Raw genomic sequence first — 19,846 nt, forward strand, 5'->3', positions numbered from 1 at the left:
GGCAGGGGCATGTCTTACAGGTCTGCCTTAAAGCATACCTGTTCAAAGAAGGCATTATCCTGATTGAATTTTGACCTTTTTGATAACATGTATGTAGATTTTTGGCTAAGCGATCCAGGGTTTATTTTAGTTTTACATAATTTTATGCAGGTTTTAGGACGTTAATACTCAACACATTTTTGTAAATATAAATAAATACATTAGTGCGTCCTCCTGGGCACCAGAGGCGCTCGCGAGTTGCAAAGAACGCTCGCTCGTCAGGTCGGATCTCGCGCCAGTCCCTCCCGGAACTAGAATGTGCATCTGTTACCCGAAGGAGCTGCTGCCTGGCAGCTAGTGAACGTCATAATGTGGCGGCGCGTGTTGTGCGCTGCCATGCAGTGGCAGCTAATGCAGGAGGGCGCGGGAGGGGCCAGAGGTTTGCACTGCACTCAAAGGGTCGCCGCCAAGAGCCTGCTCCGCAAGTTCCTTACTAAGAACAAGTACGGATAGAACGCCACGGCCTTACCGTTTGCACTGTCGTGTTTTTGCTCTAACGAAAGCAGAAAAGCCCTGATGTGATTTCTCTTATGATTTTCAAACTTAAGTTTTATTTGCTTAAAGTAGTGTGGTTGTCATCTTAAACTGATTAGTCTAGAAACAAACTGTAGGTGATTATCTCTATGCATTTGTGACACTTTCCAAAGCTAGGTGCCGGGTTCAGGTAAAACTTGGATCCTGTGGACCTCGCAGTTCCCGCGGATGCAAACAGCAGGATCCAAGTTTTACCAGTCTCCTTTGGGAACTTGGAGTGAAGCTAGCTTAACTTTACGCTACTGTAGTGATTGTCTTTCAGACCAGTCTCCTGATCGATTTACTCCGTTTGCTTAGGTTCTGTCCCAGAGATGGCTGGAAAGTCTCTTCAACGTGCTCTGTATTCTAGGAGTTTCATGCAGGGGTTCAGTTTGACTTAAATAAAATAATTGAGATGAAGCGGTACTCCCGTAAAGAATGAGCCACCTTAATATCTTGGCTGAAGCCTGCCGGCGGCTCAGGTGTTAAATTATGATCGCAGTTGTCATAGTTCACTTTTCCCATAGACGCAGAATGGGGAAGGACCTTTAACAGGATTAAAGGCTGTAAGGGAAAAAAGCATGGCTGTTCTTCCCGTTTATGATAACTTAGAAGTTAAGTTGCTGGGGTTGAAGTACTGGGGAGCATCTTTTGTAGTATGTTTAGCAGGTAAAAGTGCAACTTTGTTATTCAAGTTTTAGTCCACCCATAGAGTGGTGCATAAGGACAGATAAAATCCTGATGGGTTTAGTAATATGGAACACTAGTAAAAAGGCCCGTTTCTGTATGAAATGAAATGGGCGCTAGCAAGATTAGCCCCCCCTCCCTCGCTGTCTTCCTCTGTCCCCTCCGAGTCCTACGCCACCCTCTCTCCCCTCCAAGTTCCACGGCCCCCTTTCCTGTTGTCCGATTTGCAGGCCGTCCTCCCTCCCCTCTCCCACTCCGCTGCAACTCACCACTTTGTGCATAAGTTTCCAGGTGTTCTCCAGGGCCTTGTGGTCGGCCGCCACCTGCTTGTGGTGGCCCACTGCCTTCAGGTCGTGTTGTGGCTTGTTGGCAATAGTGAAGTGTTTTTGTGTGTGATAGATATTGTGTTTTTGTTGTCAGAATGTTGTTTGAGGGGTGGGAAAGGGAGGGGTGGGCAGGGTAGGCAAGTTGGGAGGGTGTGATGGTGTGTGTGAGTGAGAATGTTAGGGGGAGGGGTGTGGGATGGTGAACTGTGAGGGATTGGCGAGGGAGTTTTGAGAGGGGGCTGCTTTCCTGTGGTGATGGGTTGAAAGTGAGGGATCCTTCAGGTCGTGTGTTTGGTGGCTACCAGTAGGTTTTTTGTTTGTGTGTGCTAGAGAGTGTGTGTGAATGTTTGGGGGGGGGGGGGGCGGATGGCGAACTGTGAGGGAGTGGCTGTGGGCTTGGAGGGGGGTGCAAATGAAACAGCTTCACAGTTGTTACAGATGGAGCAATAATAAAGAACGACAACCTGGATGCAGCAGCTCATACGTTTGGTTGCTTTAGTTGAGTGTATAGCAATGACGGCTGCGCGGGACAGTGGAAATAGAGATCAACCAAATTGGCTTCTTTGCTTAAAGGGAACTAAATAGGCTCACCTGTTTGTGGTGGGAGGAGCTGTGAACATGCTGTAGCTTTCTTAGTGAAGTAGTCGGTTGGACTCGGAGGGGGCGGGGTGGGAGGTGCAGCGACTTTGGGGGCTTGGAGGGGGTTCAGGGGCTTTGAGGGGGGTCAGTGTTGCTTGGGGGGGGTCGGCCCCTCACAGTGCCTTTCACCTCCGTGTGAAGGCGCTGCAGCAGAAGCAACAGGTGATCGTTTCCCCTCGGGTCTCCCTCCTTCCCTCCCTGTCCCGCCCTTGTCTGAGTAAATTCTGCGAGGGCGGGGCATAGGGAGGGAAGGAGGGAGGGCCAAAGGGAAACGATCATCTGTTGCCTGCTGCAGCGCCTTCACTCTGAGGTGAGAGGCGCTGTGAGGGGCAGACGGAGGGGGGCGAGTGAAGGAGGGAGCGACGGCGAGATGGACGGGGCCGTTGGCGCATCATGCTTGAGGCGCGTCGTTGGCCCGCCCTCGACGTTATCACGTTGTGATGTGAGGGCGGGGCACACAGTCTGTGGCAAACCGGATATCTCGCCCCCTTCAAGTTTCCGGTGAGGCTTCATTAGAACGTTGGGGTTGCCTTTTATATAGAGAGACTAGTAAAAAAGGCCCGTTTCTGACACAAATGAAACGGGCGCTAGCAAGGTTTTCCTCGGAGTGTGTAAGTTTGAGAGAGCGTATGTGAGAGTGACTGTGTGTGAGAGAGTGAATGTGCGAGGTGTGTGTATGTGAGAGAGAGAGAGTGAGTCTGGGGGCGAGTGTGTCTGTAGAGAGAGAGAATGTGTGTGTGTGAGAATGAGAGTGTGTGCAAGTGCGTATGTGAGACTGTGTGTGAGAGAGAGAGAGTGTGTTTCACACAGATTCAGTGTGTGCGAGAGAGAGAGTGTGTGTGAGATACAGACTTTCTGTGAGACTGAGTGTATGAGACCAAGAGAGTGTGTGAGTGACTGTGTGACACATAGTGAATGTGATACAGTGTGAGACAGAGTGTGTGAGAGTGAGAGAGAGAAAGACATTGTGAGAGAGAGAGAGAGTGTGTGTGTGTGACAGAGATACCTCCCCCCGTCTGGTGTCAGCCCCCCCCCCCTCTCTCTCTGGTGTCTGAGTGTTACTGTGCAGGACGCTGAGCTCTGGCTGTGCTTCAAGGAACTGACCAATCCTATTTAGTAGAATGCACCTCCAACATTCTGAAGCCGAGAAACCTCGTGTGGTTGGTCACTTCTGCTTGTGACGAACCCGGAAGTACGTGATGTCAATTCAGGAGATGGATACAGAGAGCAGGAATGCCTCAGCCATGCAGTCAGCTTCAGAATGTTGGAGGTGTGTTTTATTATATAGGATTATGTTCATGATTAGTTTTGATACCCAGGGAGTATATTACTGAGAATCATTTAGGAAGGAGGGAGTGGTGTAGGTGGAGGAAAGGAAATACATTTTGCAGGTGTAGTACCATAAAAATGATTAGCTTCTGATTGTCCATAGCAACCAAAAGGGTCTCTCATACCACCCATTTAGTGGCATTATTTTAATAGTTTTTTTTAACATTTCTGTAAATTATGCATGGCTGTGTTTCACAAAGAGCACCTCATGTCACCTTTCTCTAGCCAGGATTTTGTGGTATTTGACTTCATTTAAAAACCGACCTTTTCAAGAAATTGTATGGCTAACCATACCTTTGCTCTTTACTGTCTCTAATTGCAATTGTAAGCGTAAAACACCACTGTAATTTCTCCTAACTACTAATTGTAAGCCACATTGAACCAAAACTTGTTTTTTGATAACTGTGGGATATAAGAATGAATATAGGTCAGGGAGCTTGGGAAAAATTTACATTATTGTAACCCCATACCCCTTTCTTGTCATTAGGAGATTTATATGGTTTTAGCTTGATTTTTTACTTCCATTGCCTGTACTGGGCCAAGCAACACTGACTTGGGAGAGAACCTGAATTTGTTAACTCTTGAAAGCTAAGTAGGGCCAGTGCTTTGATGAGAAAACTAGCAGGGGAGACTGGTGCTGTGGCTGCAGAAGGCAATGGCAAACCTCTGCAATGTTTGGCAAGAAAATATCAAAGGCATCATGGTGGAGGTCATGATTACCCCCAAAAAGGTAGAAAGAGGAATGGAATAAAAGGATAATCTAACTTCTACTAAGAGGCTATTCGTGTATCCATATCTTCTGCTTGTTACTCCGTTTCACCCCACAATGACATTTTATTCTAAAATTTTTTCCACTGAAGATTTTTCTTGTACATTTATACCCTTGAGATGTGATAATGTTTATCATACCCCATTCACCATTTCATTTGGCTTATGGTACAGATTCTTTGCCATTTTGGTAGTTCTCCTCTGAACCAAAAAAACAAAAACATTTCTAATCTTCGTCTGGAGAGAGCGCTTCCAGAATTGGTCACAATTCTCCAGTTGAGGTTGCACCTGCAACTTGTAAGCAATCCTTGCATGCGGATGATTTCTGCAGCAGCTGAACCCCCTCCTCCCTTCCTAAAGAGAAAACTAATTGGAGGACAAGGAAACAGGCTGTCAGTGGGGACTGTGCATGTGGCTCCCTTCACATTAGAGGTCATACCACCTTTATTTCCTACTGGTTATACTTCCTATGCATTACAGTGCTCCTCTGGCCCTGACCACTGCTTAGTCACACTGTTTTGCAACCTTGATGCTTTTCAGTAGTCCTTCATAGTGAAGATAATCATCTTTCATAAAGCCAAAGATGAGGCCAATCCACGATCGATATAGAATTTCCGAGCTTGAGCATATATTATCAGCACCAGATTCCTCTTTTATTTGGTGCACAGCTAATAGAGATTTCTTATATGAAATTAGAATATTCCTTGATTTTTGCAAACTGTCAGGTAGAATCATGTCATTCACTTCCATTTTAAACCTCTATATTAACCACTTCTTGAAAATAATTTTTGTTACCGTTGCTGGCTCACTCCCTTCTTGTCTTTCGTGTATTCAGTGCATTGTGGGAGAATGGAGTTCTTTGAAACTAAGATGGTCACTGAGAAGGAAACTGTGTGTTTTAAGCATGTAAAATGGATATTTTTCCTGCATTATGTTCTGAAGTGTATTTCCTCCTGTTTGGCCAGCAGATGGTGCATGTTTAGGCTGAAAGTTGTTACAGAGGGCTGACTTCTCTTTCTTTATTGGGCACACAGATAATAAATAGGAAGTGCTTGTAGTGATGTAACCAGTTTTTATTTGAAACTTGACTGTTCAGGGCTCTGATTGGCCTGGAGTTTTGAAATTACCCAGCAGATGCTGGCTGTTGCTTCAGTCTTAGCCAGAGAAAGAGAGGACAGATCTCTTTGCTGAGGCTGGGTGAATTATATGTCTTGATCTTCCCAGGTACTGTTTAGCCAGTATGCAGATGTTTAGTTAGTGTTGTAATTGATCCATATTTCAGTTATTGCTTGCCTATTTGCACTATTTTGTTCCACTGTTCAATTTTATGAGATCAAACACAATTTTCTCTGCTTGTCTGGACTGATAAAGAATCCTGGTGGTTTGGTGTGTTGGGGTCTGTGAGTGCTTTCTGGGAACTGGGGGACCACTGGGAGTGTGGCTTCAGTGACCTAGAAATAACTGGGGATAATTGGAGAGCAGGAGACTCACCCAGAAGGGGTTGTGACCCAGTCGGTGGGAGGAGGGTGCTAGTGTAAAGCACAAGCGGCAGGTGCAGGCGGACCTGAGCTGTGCTGGGGATAGACCCTCTAAGTGGCTGTGGGATAACCCCAGGCTGGTAACTAGGTGTTTCGTGACAGCCACCTTCCTGGTTACATTTGTTTAAATTAGAGGTATTGGGAAACAACCAAAATATTTGAGAGTCCTGAACAGAAGTTTAAAAATTATTTTTATGTTTTATAGTTGATGGTGCTCTCTCTTTAATATATTTATTTCAATAGTAGTTCAAAGTGAGTTATATTCAGGTACCCTAGGAATATCCAGCTTTAAAATGTTTATTTTGCTATGAAATTAAAGAGTATAACAGAGATCTTCCACTCCTGGTCGGAGAGTCAGACATTGCTGGGAGTGCTTCTGGTCTACCTTACAGCCTGCAGCCAGGAGTTGTCTTTTAAATTGAACTTAGACTGATCTTAGCTCTTCCTTGCAGCATCTGACCTATATACTGTTTGGTGCAACTCAAAGTACTTTTCTTTGTTGGCAGCCTATGGTGGATCATGTGCCTTGATTGTTTTGTTTTGCTCTGTTCTGTTTAATAATAAAAATGATTTCACATAAAAATGTTTATTTTGAAAACTTTACTCTGGTTATGCTGCTAAATATTTGAAGAGTACAATTCATTACCAAATGAATTACTAAATATTAATCTCCATAGACTTGGTGGCATCTTCTACCTTGATGAGTGAAAGCTTTTAGCCTTTAAAATCCTTCAAATTGAAAAGAGTATACATATAAAAATGTGTTTTTTCCTGTCGGTAAAAGGGTATATTCTATTTTATGTCTAAGGGGGGAAAACCTCTTTCGGATGGCGGTCAAAGGTAGTAGGTTTAATAAGGAATATAAATTTGAGGATTATTTATTTGTTGCATTTGTATCCCACATTTTCCCACCTATTTGCAGGCCCAATGTGGCTTACATAGTGCAGTAGTGGCAGTCGCCAGTACCGGCAAGATACAAAGTGGAGTTAAGACAGGCTAATGGTCAGATTTGATAGACATATTGGGGTCAAGGGGAAGAGTAGGTTAGGTTATGTCCAACGTGAACATTTATATTGATGTATTGCGGGGTTAGGCATTTAGGTTGAGTCGTTGGAGTATGCCTTTTCTCCTGCCGGTCACATTACCAGCCTTCTAAATGTCTGGCTAGGTAAAATGAAGAAAACCTGTGTAACCTCAAACAAGTGTTTGTATGGCAGCATTCTTTGTGATGTCAAAAATATGTGATGAACTCACAGTGTACCAAGCAAAAGAACATCTCTATGAGCATTCCAGGGCCTGTACTTTCAAATGCTGATCTGTCTAGTGGGCTGTGTGTTACTGTCTGATACAAAACTTCCATAAAAATTAGCCTGAGACAGTTCAGTTTATAACAATGTGCTTTTTCCCCCCCTTTCACCCAAACAGAAAGAAGTTTTGGTATGAAAGTCCTACATTAGGATCTCAGCTGGTAAGTTCTGCAAATTAAAACTTTGATCTCTTAAATTATCAATTTTAGGAGAGGATATATGGTGAGATATATGGGAGGGGGGCCTGTAGTTTAAAACCGGATAGCAACATAACAATAGGACCATCCTTTGGAAAGAAAGTTGTAAAGTGGGAGATAGGGAATTCCAAAGAAGGGAACCCAAAAAGAAGAATGCACAGGTCCTAGTAGATTCTAAACAGGCAGGTAACACTGGTGGGAGCACCAATTTGCGACTGTTGGAAGAATGAAGAAAGTGAGGAGTTACGAAAGGAATAGGCCAGATAAAGGGGACAATTGTGGTAAAAGAGCTTATGACTAATGATTGTTGAAGCTGCCCTGCCCCTGGCTTTAAAACTCCCTGTCAGGTATTTCCCAGTGTGTGAATTCAGTTCCCGTTCCTTAAGCTATTGTGAAGAGTTGCTGTGGTCTACTTGGCATAGACATTTGCACTGGGCCAGGAGCTACAGGGAACCACAGTTTTGAGGGTTTTTTTTTTTACCACAGGGGCCATAACCTAGTTGGAGTTTCAAGATTTCCACAATGAATATTCATGAGATCTATTTGCATACAATGGAAGCACTACATGCAAATCAATCTCATGCATATTCGTTGTGGAAATCTTACAGCAGCTTCAGATGTGCAGGGTTGGAACTGCTCTCCAGTTCTCAATATTTAGCCCTTGTCCACTAAAGTCTTACAGCTCTTTTCACCCCTTCCCTTCATGGAATGTTCTTTCCAGAAGCTGTAATGAATTAAGGCCTTGGGTTAAAATGTGCTCTTTCAAAATTGTGCCAGCAGACAAACTTGGAAGCTTTTGTCTGCTTCTTAAGGCCACTTCCCGCCCTTCCCCCCATTTTGCTTTTGAAGGATTTCATTTTCTTTCTGGTTTAGCATCAGGAGGCTGCAGCCTTTGGCACAGGCAGGTTGTACTGTACCTTATCCATTCTTCAATTTTTCTAGTTTTCAAAGTGAAAGAAACAAATCGGGTGGATGTTGTTGTATAAATTCTGTAGTGTTTCCGGACTTGTGCACCCCCCTCAGGATTTGTATTTTGTTTCTGTGAAGAAGTACAAGCCGTCCAGCGTAATTGGCACACTGAAAGCTTTGCCACCAAAAAGGAAAAGGGAGGACAGCATACGCATGCGGGCTTTGAATGTTATCCTGTACAGAGCAGTAACTGACCTGTTGAACTCTGCTGAGGTCAGTCTGGAGCTGTATAACCTCCAGGCGGAACTTTCCAAGGTAAGGAAAGCAAATGTAGTGCACCATTAACAGTTCTGCAGGCCTAGACCACAGTCATGCTTGCTGCTGCTTGTGTACTTATAGCAGAAGTTCAGGCCAAGTTATTAGAGGATTATAATTGCACATATAAAATATCATAAAAACATATAACATTAAAAAAGTAAATGAAACATATATAAAACATTAAGGGCCCTCTTTACCAAGCCGCATTATAGGTGCATTAACCATGTATGCACCTATAATATCCCTATAGGTTCCTACATGGTTAGTGTGCGCGCTAATTATAGGCTCATTAAAAACACTAACGTGCCTTAGTAAACAGGGCCTTAAATGTTTAAAAAAACTGCTCATCATACATGCTTTTAATTCTTACCATGATGATATAGTTAATCTAATTGTTGGACAGAATTAACATTATTATACTTTTTGCTTTAATGTATCCTTTTCTTGTTGTTAACCTGCTATGAACCTAATTTTAGGGATAGAGTAGGCTACAAATATCCATCATCATCATCATAAAATTAGAGGGTAAATAGAAAAAATTATGCTTTATCTTCTCTTCAGAATGTAAAAGGACTCTTTTCATGCTTACCATAAACAGGCAAGGAACTGAACCACAGAGAAAGCAACAGCAGGTCCAAGAGTTTCTCGGCTTTCAATTAATTTCACTTTGGAGTTGATATACTCTTGTTTGATGAACTTTTCAATGCTTGGGAAGCTTAAGCATTGTACAGAAAACTACTTTAGAAAGCCATTCAGAGAGGTCATGTTCAGTGATACGGTCTTTTGGGGAAAATGTTTGAGATGAAGTACGGTCTATATTGGGCACTTCTCGGACTTATTCACCCAAAATGTGTCTCCTAGGAGCAGGTCTATTTATCCTGGAAACCCCCCACAAAAAACAACTTACTGTTTTTTGGCTGCTTGATATGAAATAGCAAAACTTTGGAAAACAAACAATTCCAAGTACTGGTTCATGGAAACAGTCTGAAATTTTTGTATCTTATGGAGACATTAACAGCACTTAGTCATCACAATAAAGCTTGGTGTAAATCTTGATGTCTAAATTAGGTGTGGACTGGGTGTATTCTATTACAACACGTATAGATTTTAGAAGTGCCCACGACTTGCCTATTCCAGGCCCCTGGCCATGCCCCCTTTCAACTATTCGACTTAGAATTTACGCGCATCACGGTGCAGAATATGCTTAGCTGTGCATGTAAGTTCTAATTAATGCCAATTAGTGTCAATACTTGTTGGCAATTATCAGCGCTAATTGGCCTGTCAACTAATTAAGTTGCACGTGCAAATACAGAATACGACTGTATTTGCACGCACAACTTAAGTTGCACTACATAGAATCCGGGGGTTTGTGCCTAACGTACCTTAACCTTTGCAGTTAACACGTGTTAGGCATAAAACCTATGCAGTAACTGTTGGAGGTATTTCCTGGATTTTCAGCTATGCCACCAGTCTGGGGCAAAATTCACAACTGAACATTGGTTTATATTCGATAATGCAGCATGCAGTTAGCTACACTTTTAAGGTGGTGTTAACTGTTTTGCATTATCTGCCACATTAATAGTTTAATGGGTGGTAGTGACTCCCATGTTGACTGCAAGGCTGCCACTGCCCATACCATGCTCGCTGTTTATCATGGCAGTGAGTGTGTATTAGCAGTTAATGCAGGAGTGGAGGAGTAGCCTAGTGGTTAGTGCAGTGGACTTTGATCCTGGGGAACTGAGGGCCAGATGCACTAAACTTAACGAGCCATTAACGAGCAAGTAGTAATCCGTGGCATGCACTAAATGCATATCCGAGCCATTTTCCGATCACGGTAGCAGCTAACGAAAACAGAATGCAGATGAGCAAATTAGTACCCCAATGTGTATAAATCGTATTGTAATGAGATGCACTACCATTTTCCGATTGCCTAACCGTGGAAAATCTAACGGGAGGTCTGTACCTCTCGTTGGGGCCGTGCAGCCTCTTAAAAACTTCTATAAATGTAACAAAAAAAAATTGGGGAAAAAAACCGTCCAAGTGCTCGTCAGGGCCGTCCTTTATGGACGTCCTTCACTGCCTAGCCACGTCCAAGTGCTCAAAGCGCCTAACATGGATGTCCTTCACTGAAACATTAAAAAAAAAACGGCCCTGACGAGCAATTGGACGTTTTTCTCCAGATTTTTGTGATGTCTGTTCTTCTGCGATAACGTCCAAATAAAAAAACTAGTTGGACGTCCCTTTCGATTATGCCCGCCTCCAGGTCTCTCTCCACCAATCACAGGGCGTTTAGCTGACACCGGTGACAGCTAAACGCGCTGTGATTGGTGGAGAGAGACCTGGAGGGGGGCATAATTGAAAGGGACGTCCAACTAGTTTTTTTATTTGGACGTCCTCGCAGAAGAACACGCATCACAAAAAAATCTGGGGAAATACGTCCAATTGCTTGTCAGGGCCGTACTTTTTTTTTTTTTATGTTTCAGTGAAGGACGTCCATGTTAGAACGTCCTCGCACATCCTGATGCCTGCGGTGGTATTTTGGTGCAACTCTCAACTCCCCATCGCCGCGCATTCCCGGGGAGGAGGGTCTGCACGGTCAGCCGCAATGCACCCCTTCTTCCAAGAGTGGGGCAGCAGGGATCACCGGCTGTACTGGCAGCTGCAGCTTGCGCTCCGGCCCGTGGCTCTGACAAGTGCTCGTCAGGGACATCCTTTTTGGACGTCTTTGGCATGCGCAGAGCAGCCAGCATAACGCTTGGCTGCTCTGCGCATGCTCGACCGGCCAACTGTTTTCCGAGGAAATAGAGAATGCAAGTGAGCTACAACGAGCAGCTCATTTGCATTCCATTTCCTTGATACATGGCCGTTCCCTACCAATTCGCTATGGAATCGGTAAGGGAACGGCTCTTCCGAGGACTTTAGTGCATCTAGCCCTGAGTTTGATTCCTACTGCAGCTCCTTGTGAGTCTGGGCAAGTCACTTAACCCTCCATTGCCCCTGGTACAAATAAATACCTGAATATACTATGTAAACCGCTTTGAATGTAGTTGCGAAAACCACAGAAAGGCGGTATATCAAGTCCCATTCCCCTTTTCCTTCCCTTTCCCACTATGCTGTTAGCGCATTTTAAACAGCTCACTCATGGTGCAGCTTTTTCATGCAGGTGTCGCTAGCACCCGACTTCTCAGCGTGTCGCCTCTACTGGAGGATCACAGGTGATGCAGAGAGAGACAAGCACATGGAAGAAGTCTTACAGAAAAACGCTTCTCGTATTAGGTATGGACTGTTAGCTCTTGGGCATAAGCACCACAGTCTCTGCTCAACTCTGCATCACATACCTATCAATTGTTGGGTTTTTTTTTTTTGTTTTGTTTTGCTTGCATTTTTACGCAAGTTCTATCCCTTTAAGAAATGTGTTACGGCAACTAAAATGTATTTTTGTTTTATTATGAACACCACGTTTGATCAGAGGCTACAGGCGTCCTTTTGTATCGGACAGCCTGACAGTGGCCCTTGGTTCTTTGGTCTTAGGCACGCATACCCATGCATGTAGAAGCACCTGGCTGTTCACACCCTAACAAACATCACTGTTGCTTTTACTATTTGTAAGCTGTGATCAGGGCAAAAGATACTTCATCATCACTGTTTTATGCCTTTGTAAGCTGTGAGAAGGAAATGGTTAATTAAGAGATTAATATTTGTGTGTGTGTGTTCACATCCCTTTCACTAGTGCTCGAGGAGGAGGAAAGTGGTGTAAGAGGATCTGGGTTTTTTTTTTAGAGCCAGGTTGGTTTGTTTTGAAAGTACCTGTTCCACCTGGAAATCCCTGGGCTTGTTTATTTTACCTTCAGAAACTTGGAGTAGGCCATGGTGCAAGGTCTTATGGCTCTCAGAACAGAAGCATGTCTACTATCTGGTGACCAAATGAACCTGTTGTATTTTGCTGAATGTTTTTCTTTGTGAGTGGGTATTATAGTATACGGCATGTAGTTAGAAACAACACCTCAGCACTCATGTTTTTACTTTTGGGTTTTAAGGTCTTTTTAAAAACTAATTATTTTTTACTTTAAACAATTTTATTGATGACAAAGGAGTATCCAGAACTGCCAAACAAATGAAACGGTCATCAGTACATTTTTTAAAACTTATATCCCACCCACAGAATTCAAACCCCAACAAGTACAGCAGTAACAAAAATACAGAGGACCTGGTTTCTTATGGTCCTCTGCCATATAGCAATTATATTAACAATGTAAGAGAGGTTACAGGAAAAAAAAGGAATTTTCCCATGTCAAGGACCATTTCCACCCTACAGAATATTAAGCAAAGTAATTACTTTTTTTTTAAGTCACTCTTGAAATGCTGCCAGAGGAAAAAGAGGATAGCATTATGAAAGTGTAGCAGATTTAAAAAGTATTGAGTAACAAGACTACCAGCAGAATTTGCTCTGAAATGCACATAGTTTAAGAGGAAGAAAGTTTAGAATCCACATCCAAGAAGGAAGGAATTAACTTTTGGGGTTTTTTTCCCTTCCCTAGCTGCATGGTTTGCTTTTGACAAATTAGTGAAGGTATCTGCTTTCCTTACAAGATTCAGGAAGTGTTCTTGACTTGGCAGTTTGTGTGTTTGTGCATGTGTTGTCAAATTTATCAAGTGGTTAAAAACAAGTTATAATTTACAGAAAAAGCATTAACAAAGACCTGTCTTTCCACCACATCTAGCTTACTCCTCGGAAGCCAAGGTGGGGCTCTGTAAAAGACCAGGCTTACTTCTACAAAGAGGAGGAAATGTGAGTGTGGCCCCATATAAAAGTCATCACCACTGATGGCAAAGCTAAGAAGGGTTTTGGAAAGAATTCTGGGTGTGGCAGAGAATAGTGAGGTCTGGCTCAGGGGAATGTCCAAGGTATTACAGAGAGGTTCAGCTTCCAGCTAAGGAGTGGCCTAGTGGTTACAGCACCGGTCTTGCAATCCAGAGGTGGCCGGTTCAAATCCCACTGCTGCTCCTTGTGATCTTGGGCAAGTCACTTAACCCTCCATTGCCTCAGGTACAAACTTAGATTGTGAACCTTCCTGGGACAGAGAAATATCCAGAGTACCCGAATGTAACTCACCTTGAGCTACTACTGAAAAAGGTGTGAGCAAAAATCTAAATAAATAAATCTAGTTCCAGCTACCAGCCCAGTGTTAATATTGCTCTTGTCAGACACCCAAGAATCTGTGGGCTTTGCTGCACTGACATGTAAAAACTTGTCCTGCCCTCCTTCTCATTAGATTGTATCCTTTAAAGACTGGTGATTTCCTGCAGTGGAGCACTACTACCTGACCACACTGTTTTGCAGGTATCTCTTGATGTCACGTCAGGTCATGGGAGGCATCCCCCCATTCGTGTTTGTCAGAGATAAAGAAGATGCTGCCATATTAGAGGTAAGCCACAGCAGTCACAGGAGAACCGAACAGGCAAGAAAGTAAAAGCCAGGAGGCACCTGCCATTTCTAGTGCACTTTGTCTCACCAGTTCGCTGCTAATGTAGCCTAGTGGTAGTGCAGTGGACTTGATCCTGGGGAACTGGGTTTGATTCCCACTACAGTTCCTTGTGACTCTGGGCAAATCACTTAACCCTCCATTGCCCATGGTACAAATAAGTACATAACACAGTAACATAACATAGTAGATGACGGCAGAAAAAGACCTGCACGGTCCATCCAGTCTGCCCAACAAGATAAACTCATATGTGCTACTTTTTGTGTATACCCGTATATACTATTATGCATATTTTCAAAGCACTTAGCCTTCCAAAGTTCCATAGGTTTCTATGGAACTTTGGAAGGCTAAGTGCTTTGAAAATATGCCCGATTGTAAACTGCTTTGAATGTTGTTGCAAAAAACCACAGAAAGGTGGTATATCAAGTCCCATTCCCTTTCCCCCTAATGTACTACAAAATGGAAGTGTTAGCATGGGGCATTTAAGTGAGCGTGCAGACTCATACACTTTCTTTCGAAGAGGTGATTTAAAAATGTGAACATCCAAAAAGAAATGATTCTGTTTCCTAACAGCAGTTTTTAACTTTAATAGTAGGTATTTAATTTATATACATTTGTCTACACTACAGATTGTACACTGCAGTAAGTACTTTATATAATCAAATAACAAACCTTTATAACAAGCAGAAAAACAAGTGAATACAATAAAAAGATACAAAGAAAATAAAATAACACTTCCATAATATAAATCTAATACAGGGCAATGAATCATAATCCAGTCAATCTAATGCAACATCGAATAGATGAGCTTTTAATTATTTCCTGAAATACATAGAGAGTAGGCCTCCACCCATAATGTTAAGGAAAGCTGTTTCCACCACTTTGAGGCAGTTATCAAAAGAGCTCCCCAGGTGTCTGTGCTGGGATCGCTGCTTTTTAACGTATTTATAAATGATCTAGAGACGGGAGTAACTAGTGCGGTAACTAAATTTGCTGATGACACAGTTATTCAAAGTCGTTAAATCGCGGGAGGATTGTGAAAAATTTCAAGAGGACCTTATGAGACTGGGAGACTGGGCGTCTAAATGGCAGATGATGTTTAATGTGAGCAAGTGTAAAGTGATGCATGTGGGAAAGAGGAACCCGAATTATAGCAACGTCATGCAAGGTTCCACGTTAGGAGTCATGGACCAAGAAAGGGATCTAGGTGTCGTCGTTGATGATACGTTGAAACCTTCTGCTCAGTGTACTGCTGCGGCTGAAAGGAAATAGAATGTTAGGTATTATTAGGAAAGGAATGGAAAACAAAAATGAGGATGTTATAATGCCTTTGTATTGCTCCATGGTGCGACCGCACCTTGAATATTGTGTTCAATTGTGGTCGCCGCATCTCAAAAAAGATAGTGGAAATAGAAAAGGTGCAGAGAAGGGTGACGAAAATTATAAAGAAGATGGGACGACGTCCCTATCAGGAAAGGCTAAAACGGCTAGGGCTCTTCAGCTTGGAGAAAAGGCAGCTGAGGGGAGATATGATAGAGGTCTATAAAATAATGAGTGGAGTTGAACGGGTAGATGTAAAGTGTCTGTTTATGCTTTCCAAAAATACTAGGTCTAGGGGGCATGTGATGAAGCTACAATGTAGTAAATGTAAAACTAATCGGAGAAAATGTTTCTTCAGTCAACGTGTAATTAAACTCTGGAATTTGTTGCCAGAGAATGTGGTAGAGGCGGTTAGCTTAACGGAGTTTAAAAAAGGTTTGGACGGCTTCCTAAAGGAAAAGTCCATAGACCATTATTTAATGAACTAGGGCAAAATGCACTATTTCTGGGATAAGCAGTATAAAATGTTTTGTACTTTTTTGGATCTTGCCAGGTATTTGTGACCTGGATTGGCCACTGTTGGAAACAGGATGCTGGGCTTGATGGACCTTTTGGTCTTTTCCAGTATGGCAATACTTAATTACTTATATTCTAAATGAATATCCACTAAAGCTGAAATATTTAACTGCTCTCATATTGACATTGTGCTGCCTCATCTTTTATATTGTCCATCTATCTGGGATCTATCACGTAATTCAAATTCTGTGTACTTCTGGCATTAAATATAATGTGTACTTTGGATCGTTTCATGTACATACTGGTTAGGTATGAATACTGGGCTGTACCACAAAGCTATTGTTCAGATTCTTTAATCCTTTTCCTTTAAGCCCGCCTCCTCTGGAACCTCTGGAAACAGGCCTCACATTGTGAATCTTTTTGGCCTTGCTGGCTAAATTCTATGGTGTAATAAATAGCATAACAAATGCATGAATAAATCCCATCCTTTTCCATCTAAGGTATTTACTGACACTGTTTTGAACCTGGCTGCCCCCAGAGCTTGGGTGAGCTCAAAGAAATTAGCTAAAGAATCAAAGTTTACTGTCAAGTTGAACAGAGCTGATTGTTACTGCTTATTGTCTATGTTTCTGAAACATTGCACATAGATGTGGCTTTCTTTTAACTCTGTTTTTCTTGTCTGGTTTTGATTTTCTTCACTTGTTTTTGCTTTTTTTTTTTTGTTGTTTCTGAAATGATTGTTGTAGACAAAATGAAAATACTCAGGTCAGGACAATCTCCAGAAAACTTCCCAGGTCGCAAATTATTAATCCTCAGTGATAAAGCTTTTATGGTTGAAATATCTTTAAAGGGTCTTGGGAATCGTTTTAAATCCCTTTTTTGTGTAGAACCAAATGAATGTTCATCTGTAATTTCAACAAAAGTCTCGTTCTCAACATAGGGTTGTGTTTCACTGATATAATGGTGTCATCAAGAGAACAGATGCTTAAACTGTTGTCTTATAACTCTCACAATTCGGCTGTCCATGGGTAAAAAACATCCAAATCCACTCTTCACCCCCACAGCCTGGATGCCGACCACAGAGGAACACTCATTTGGTTATACACAGGGTGTCTACGCATCAGTAAGGGGATGTCAACTCTATTGATTTGAACCATGCACCATCACCAACATTACTGCCCTCAGATAAGTATATAAGGACATTGAATTATTGCTATCCAACTTGATTGCGGTTTATAACAATTTTTGTGACTGAATTTGGCTTATGCCTCCAGGATTTTAGGAGGTGGTAGGAGTACGGTGCAATGATGGTCAAACATTGAGTGCATAGTTTGGGTATTCATACCCTTTGATGCGAGTCACTTAATCACTCTAAGTACTATTCACATATTTAATTTATATATTTTTAGTTTGTTATTATTAGAACAATTCTGGGTACTTTTAGAGGAATTTGATTACATTTTAACTGCCAGACCTTTGACTGTTCCTCTAATTTTTGGAGATCTCTTCTCATGGTTTCTACTCTGTTGGCTATTTTTGTGTCATCTGCAAAAAGGCAAACTTTTCCTTTTAACTCTTCAGCAATGTCTCTCACTCACAAATATATTAAACAGAATTGGCCCCAGTACTGACCCCTGCGGCACTCCACTACTCACCTTCCTTTCCTCTGAGCGGATTCCATTTACCACAACCCTTTGTCGCCTGTCAGTCATCCAGTTTCCAATCCAGTTCACCACTTTGATTCCTAAGTTCAGCCCTCTCAACTTACTTATGACTTTTCTGTGAGGAATTGTATCAAAGGCTTTGCTGAAATCCGAGTAGATTACATCTAGCACATATCCTTTATGCAGTTCTTGGTCACCCAGTCAAAAACAAATTCAATCAGATGCGTTTGGTAGGATTTTCCTTTGGTAAAACCACGTTGCCTCGGATCCTGCAACCTGTTGGATTCTAGAAAAACAATATTTTCCTTCAGCAGCAACTCCCATTATTTTTCCCACTTCTGTGTCCCTGCTTTTGTAATGAGGGACCACATCAGCTCGTCTCCAATCCTGCGGAACCTCTCTCATCTGTAAAGATCTATTAAATAAATCCTTAAAAGGTCCCGCCAGGATTTCTCTGAGCTCCCTCAGTATCCTGGGATGTATCACATTTGGCCCCATAGTTTTATCCACTTAAAGATTTTCAAGTTGTTTATAAACATTTTCTTCCGTGAACAGTGCAATATCCACACTATTCCCAGTTATACCCTCGGCAGCTGACCGTAGTCCTTCTACAAGATTTTCTTCCGTGACCATCAAAAAAGTATTTGTTTGGTACATTTGCTTTATCCTCATCACTCTCCAGCATCTTTCAGTCTTACAGTTCCATTCCTAGCTTTTCTCCCTTCCCCAATCTATCTGAAAAGGTCTTTTCATCTTGTTTTACATCTTTAGCCATTTTTTCTTCCACCTGTGTTTTCGCTAGCCATATATCTGTGTTTGCTTCTTTGAATTTAATCTGGTAATCTTTTCCATGATCCTCTTGTGTTCTATATTTCTTGAACCCAGCCTCTTTTGCCCTTCTTTTTTTGGCCACTTGTTTGGAGAACCATATAGGCTTCCTGTTTCACTTGTTTTTGTTTACTTTCCTTGTATAAAAATCTATTGCCATATTTATAGCAGCTTTCTGCTTGGACTACTTCGCTTCCACTTCTCCTATGCCTACCCATGCTATCAGCGCCTTCAGGTATTCCCCCATTTTACCAAAATCAACTTGTCTGAAATGCAGTACTTTGAGTTTTGTGTGTCTGCACTCCCCTTTTGCCCTTATATCAAACCATATTGTGTGATAATCATTATTGCCTAGGTAGGCACCTAGCCGGACATTGGAAACACTTCCCCCAATTTATTATAGTCTGCACTGAGAAGGCAAATAAACCTGCAATAAAATGAAGAAATATATACTGGGTTACCCTGATTGCTGTCATAACTTTAAGCTTATGACAGGGAAATTTAATATATTATTGTAAAAAGGATTTTCTTACATGATTTCTGTTGTCCAGTGAACTTGCTGAGGAGATAGCTGTATGTTTCTAGAACTAAGAATGTGTGGGAGTACACTGCTGGAATGGCTGGAGAGCTCATACTAGATTCATATATTAACAGGTTGAAAAATTATTAGAAATTGCTGACTTCGGACCAGATGATGATGATGACCACGTTCATAATGATGTCAGGTTAGTGTTAAGTGGTGGGGTTTTTTGTGTGTGGGGGTGTATTTATTTATTTGTATTACATATATTGTTCCTAAATGTGGAAGAACCACAAATATTGGTTTACCTGTGGATTTCTGGGTTAACAATCTTATCAAGAATAATCCTGTCAACCACCACCAGGAGAAGTCCATGTACAGCTACCAAGGAGGAACATCCAGAACATGCTAGCCATCTCTCTCTGATTTCATTTTCTCTTTTTTTTTTTTTTTATTTCCATGAGTATGCTTTGTGCAGTTATAATTGTAGACTATGAACTTCATGTTGGGCTTGGTGTGAGCAGTATTAAAAGATCTTTCCATGGGTAAGATTGCATTTTGCTTGTGGAAGTGGGCAGGGCTAGTTCAACCATTAGGCAAGACTAGGCTGTCAACGGTTTCCAGCATTTCGCTTCGCTGCATCCCCGGGGATATGTGCAGAAAACTGTGATGAAGCCTAAGATTTCTTGCCATTTGGGACCCTGATGCAGCAAAGCGAAATGTTGGCCAGCGTTGGGCCGAGGGCACTGCATACCATCTGAGAAGCAACAGTTGGGCTCAGTTCCTGGATCCTACAGACCACCTAACCCTTTAAGATAAGTGCTTGTGTCCAATGGCACTGCAGGTTGCCTTTCCAAAGCGCTAAACTGAAAAGAAAACAGCTTTCTCTGCAACAGCTTTAAAACGCAGAACAAGCACCACCTGCTGACCGAACAAGAGAAATAC

At 42.3% G+C, this 19,846-nt stretch overlaps 1 protein-coding gene across 1 annotated transcript in view; it reads left to right on the forward strand.

The window, feature by feature from the left end:
* The first annotated feature begins 289 nt into the window (after positions 1-289).
* Positions 290-19,846, forward strand: part of LOC115475978 (putative ribosome-binding factor A, mitochondrial) — a 31,821-nt gene continuing 12,264 nt past the window's right edge. Inside the window, exons 1-6 of the mRNA XM_030212071.1 lie at positions 290-482; positions 7,265-7,307; positions 8,391-8,567; positions 11,734-11,846; positions 13,912-13,996; positions 19,036-19,106. Of these exons, the coding sequence (XP_030067931.1) occupies positions 349-482; positions 7,265-7,307; positions 8,391-8,567; positions 11,734-11,846; positions 13,912-13,996; positions 19,036-19,106 (623 nt within the window). The 5' untranslated portion in view covers positions 290-348. The remainder of the gene's footprint in view (positions 483-7,264; positions 7,308-8,390; positions 8,568-11,733; positions 11,847-13,911; positions 13,997-19,035; positions 19,107-19,846) is intronic.

The sequence above is a fragment of the Microcaecilia unicolor genome, chromosome 1, assembly GCF_901765095.1.
Source record: "Microcaecilia unicolor chromosome 1, aMicUni1.1, whole genome shotgun sequence".
Lineage (NCBI taxonomy): Eukaryota > Metazoa > Chordata > Amphibia > Gymnophiona > Siphonopidae > Microcaecilia > Microcaecilia unicolor.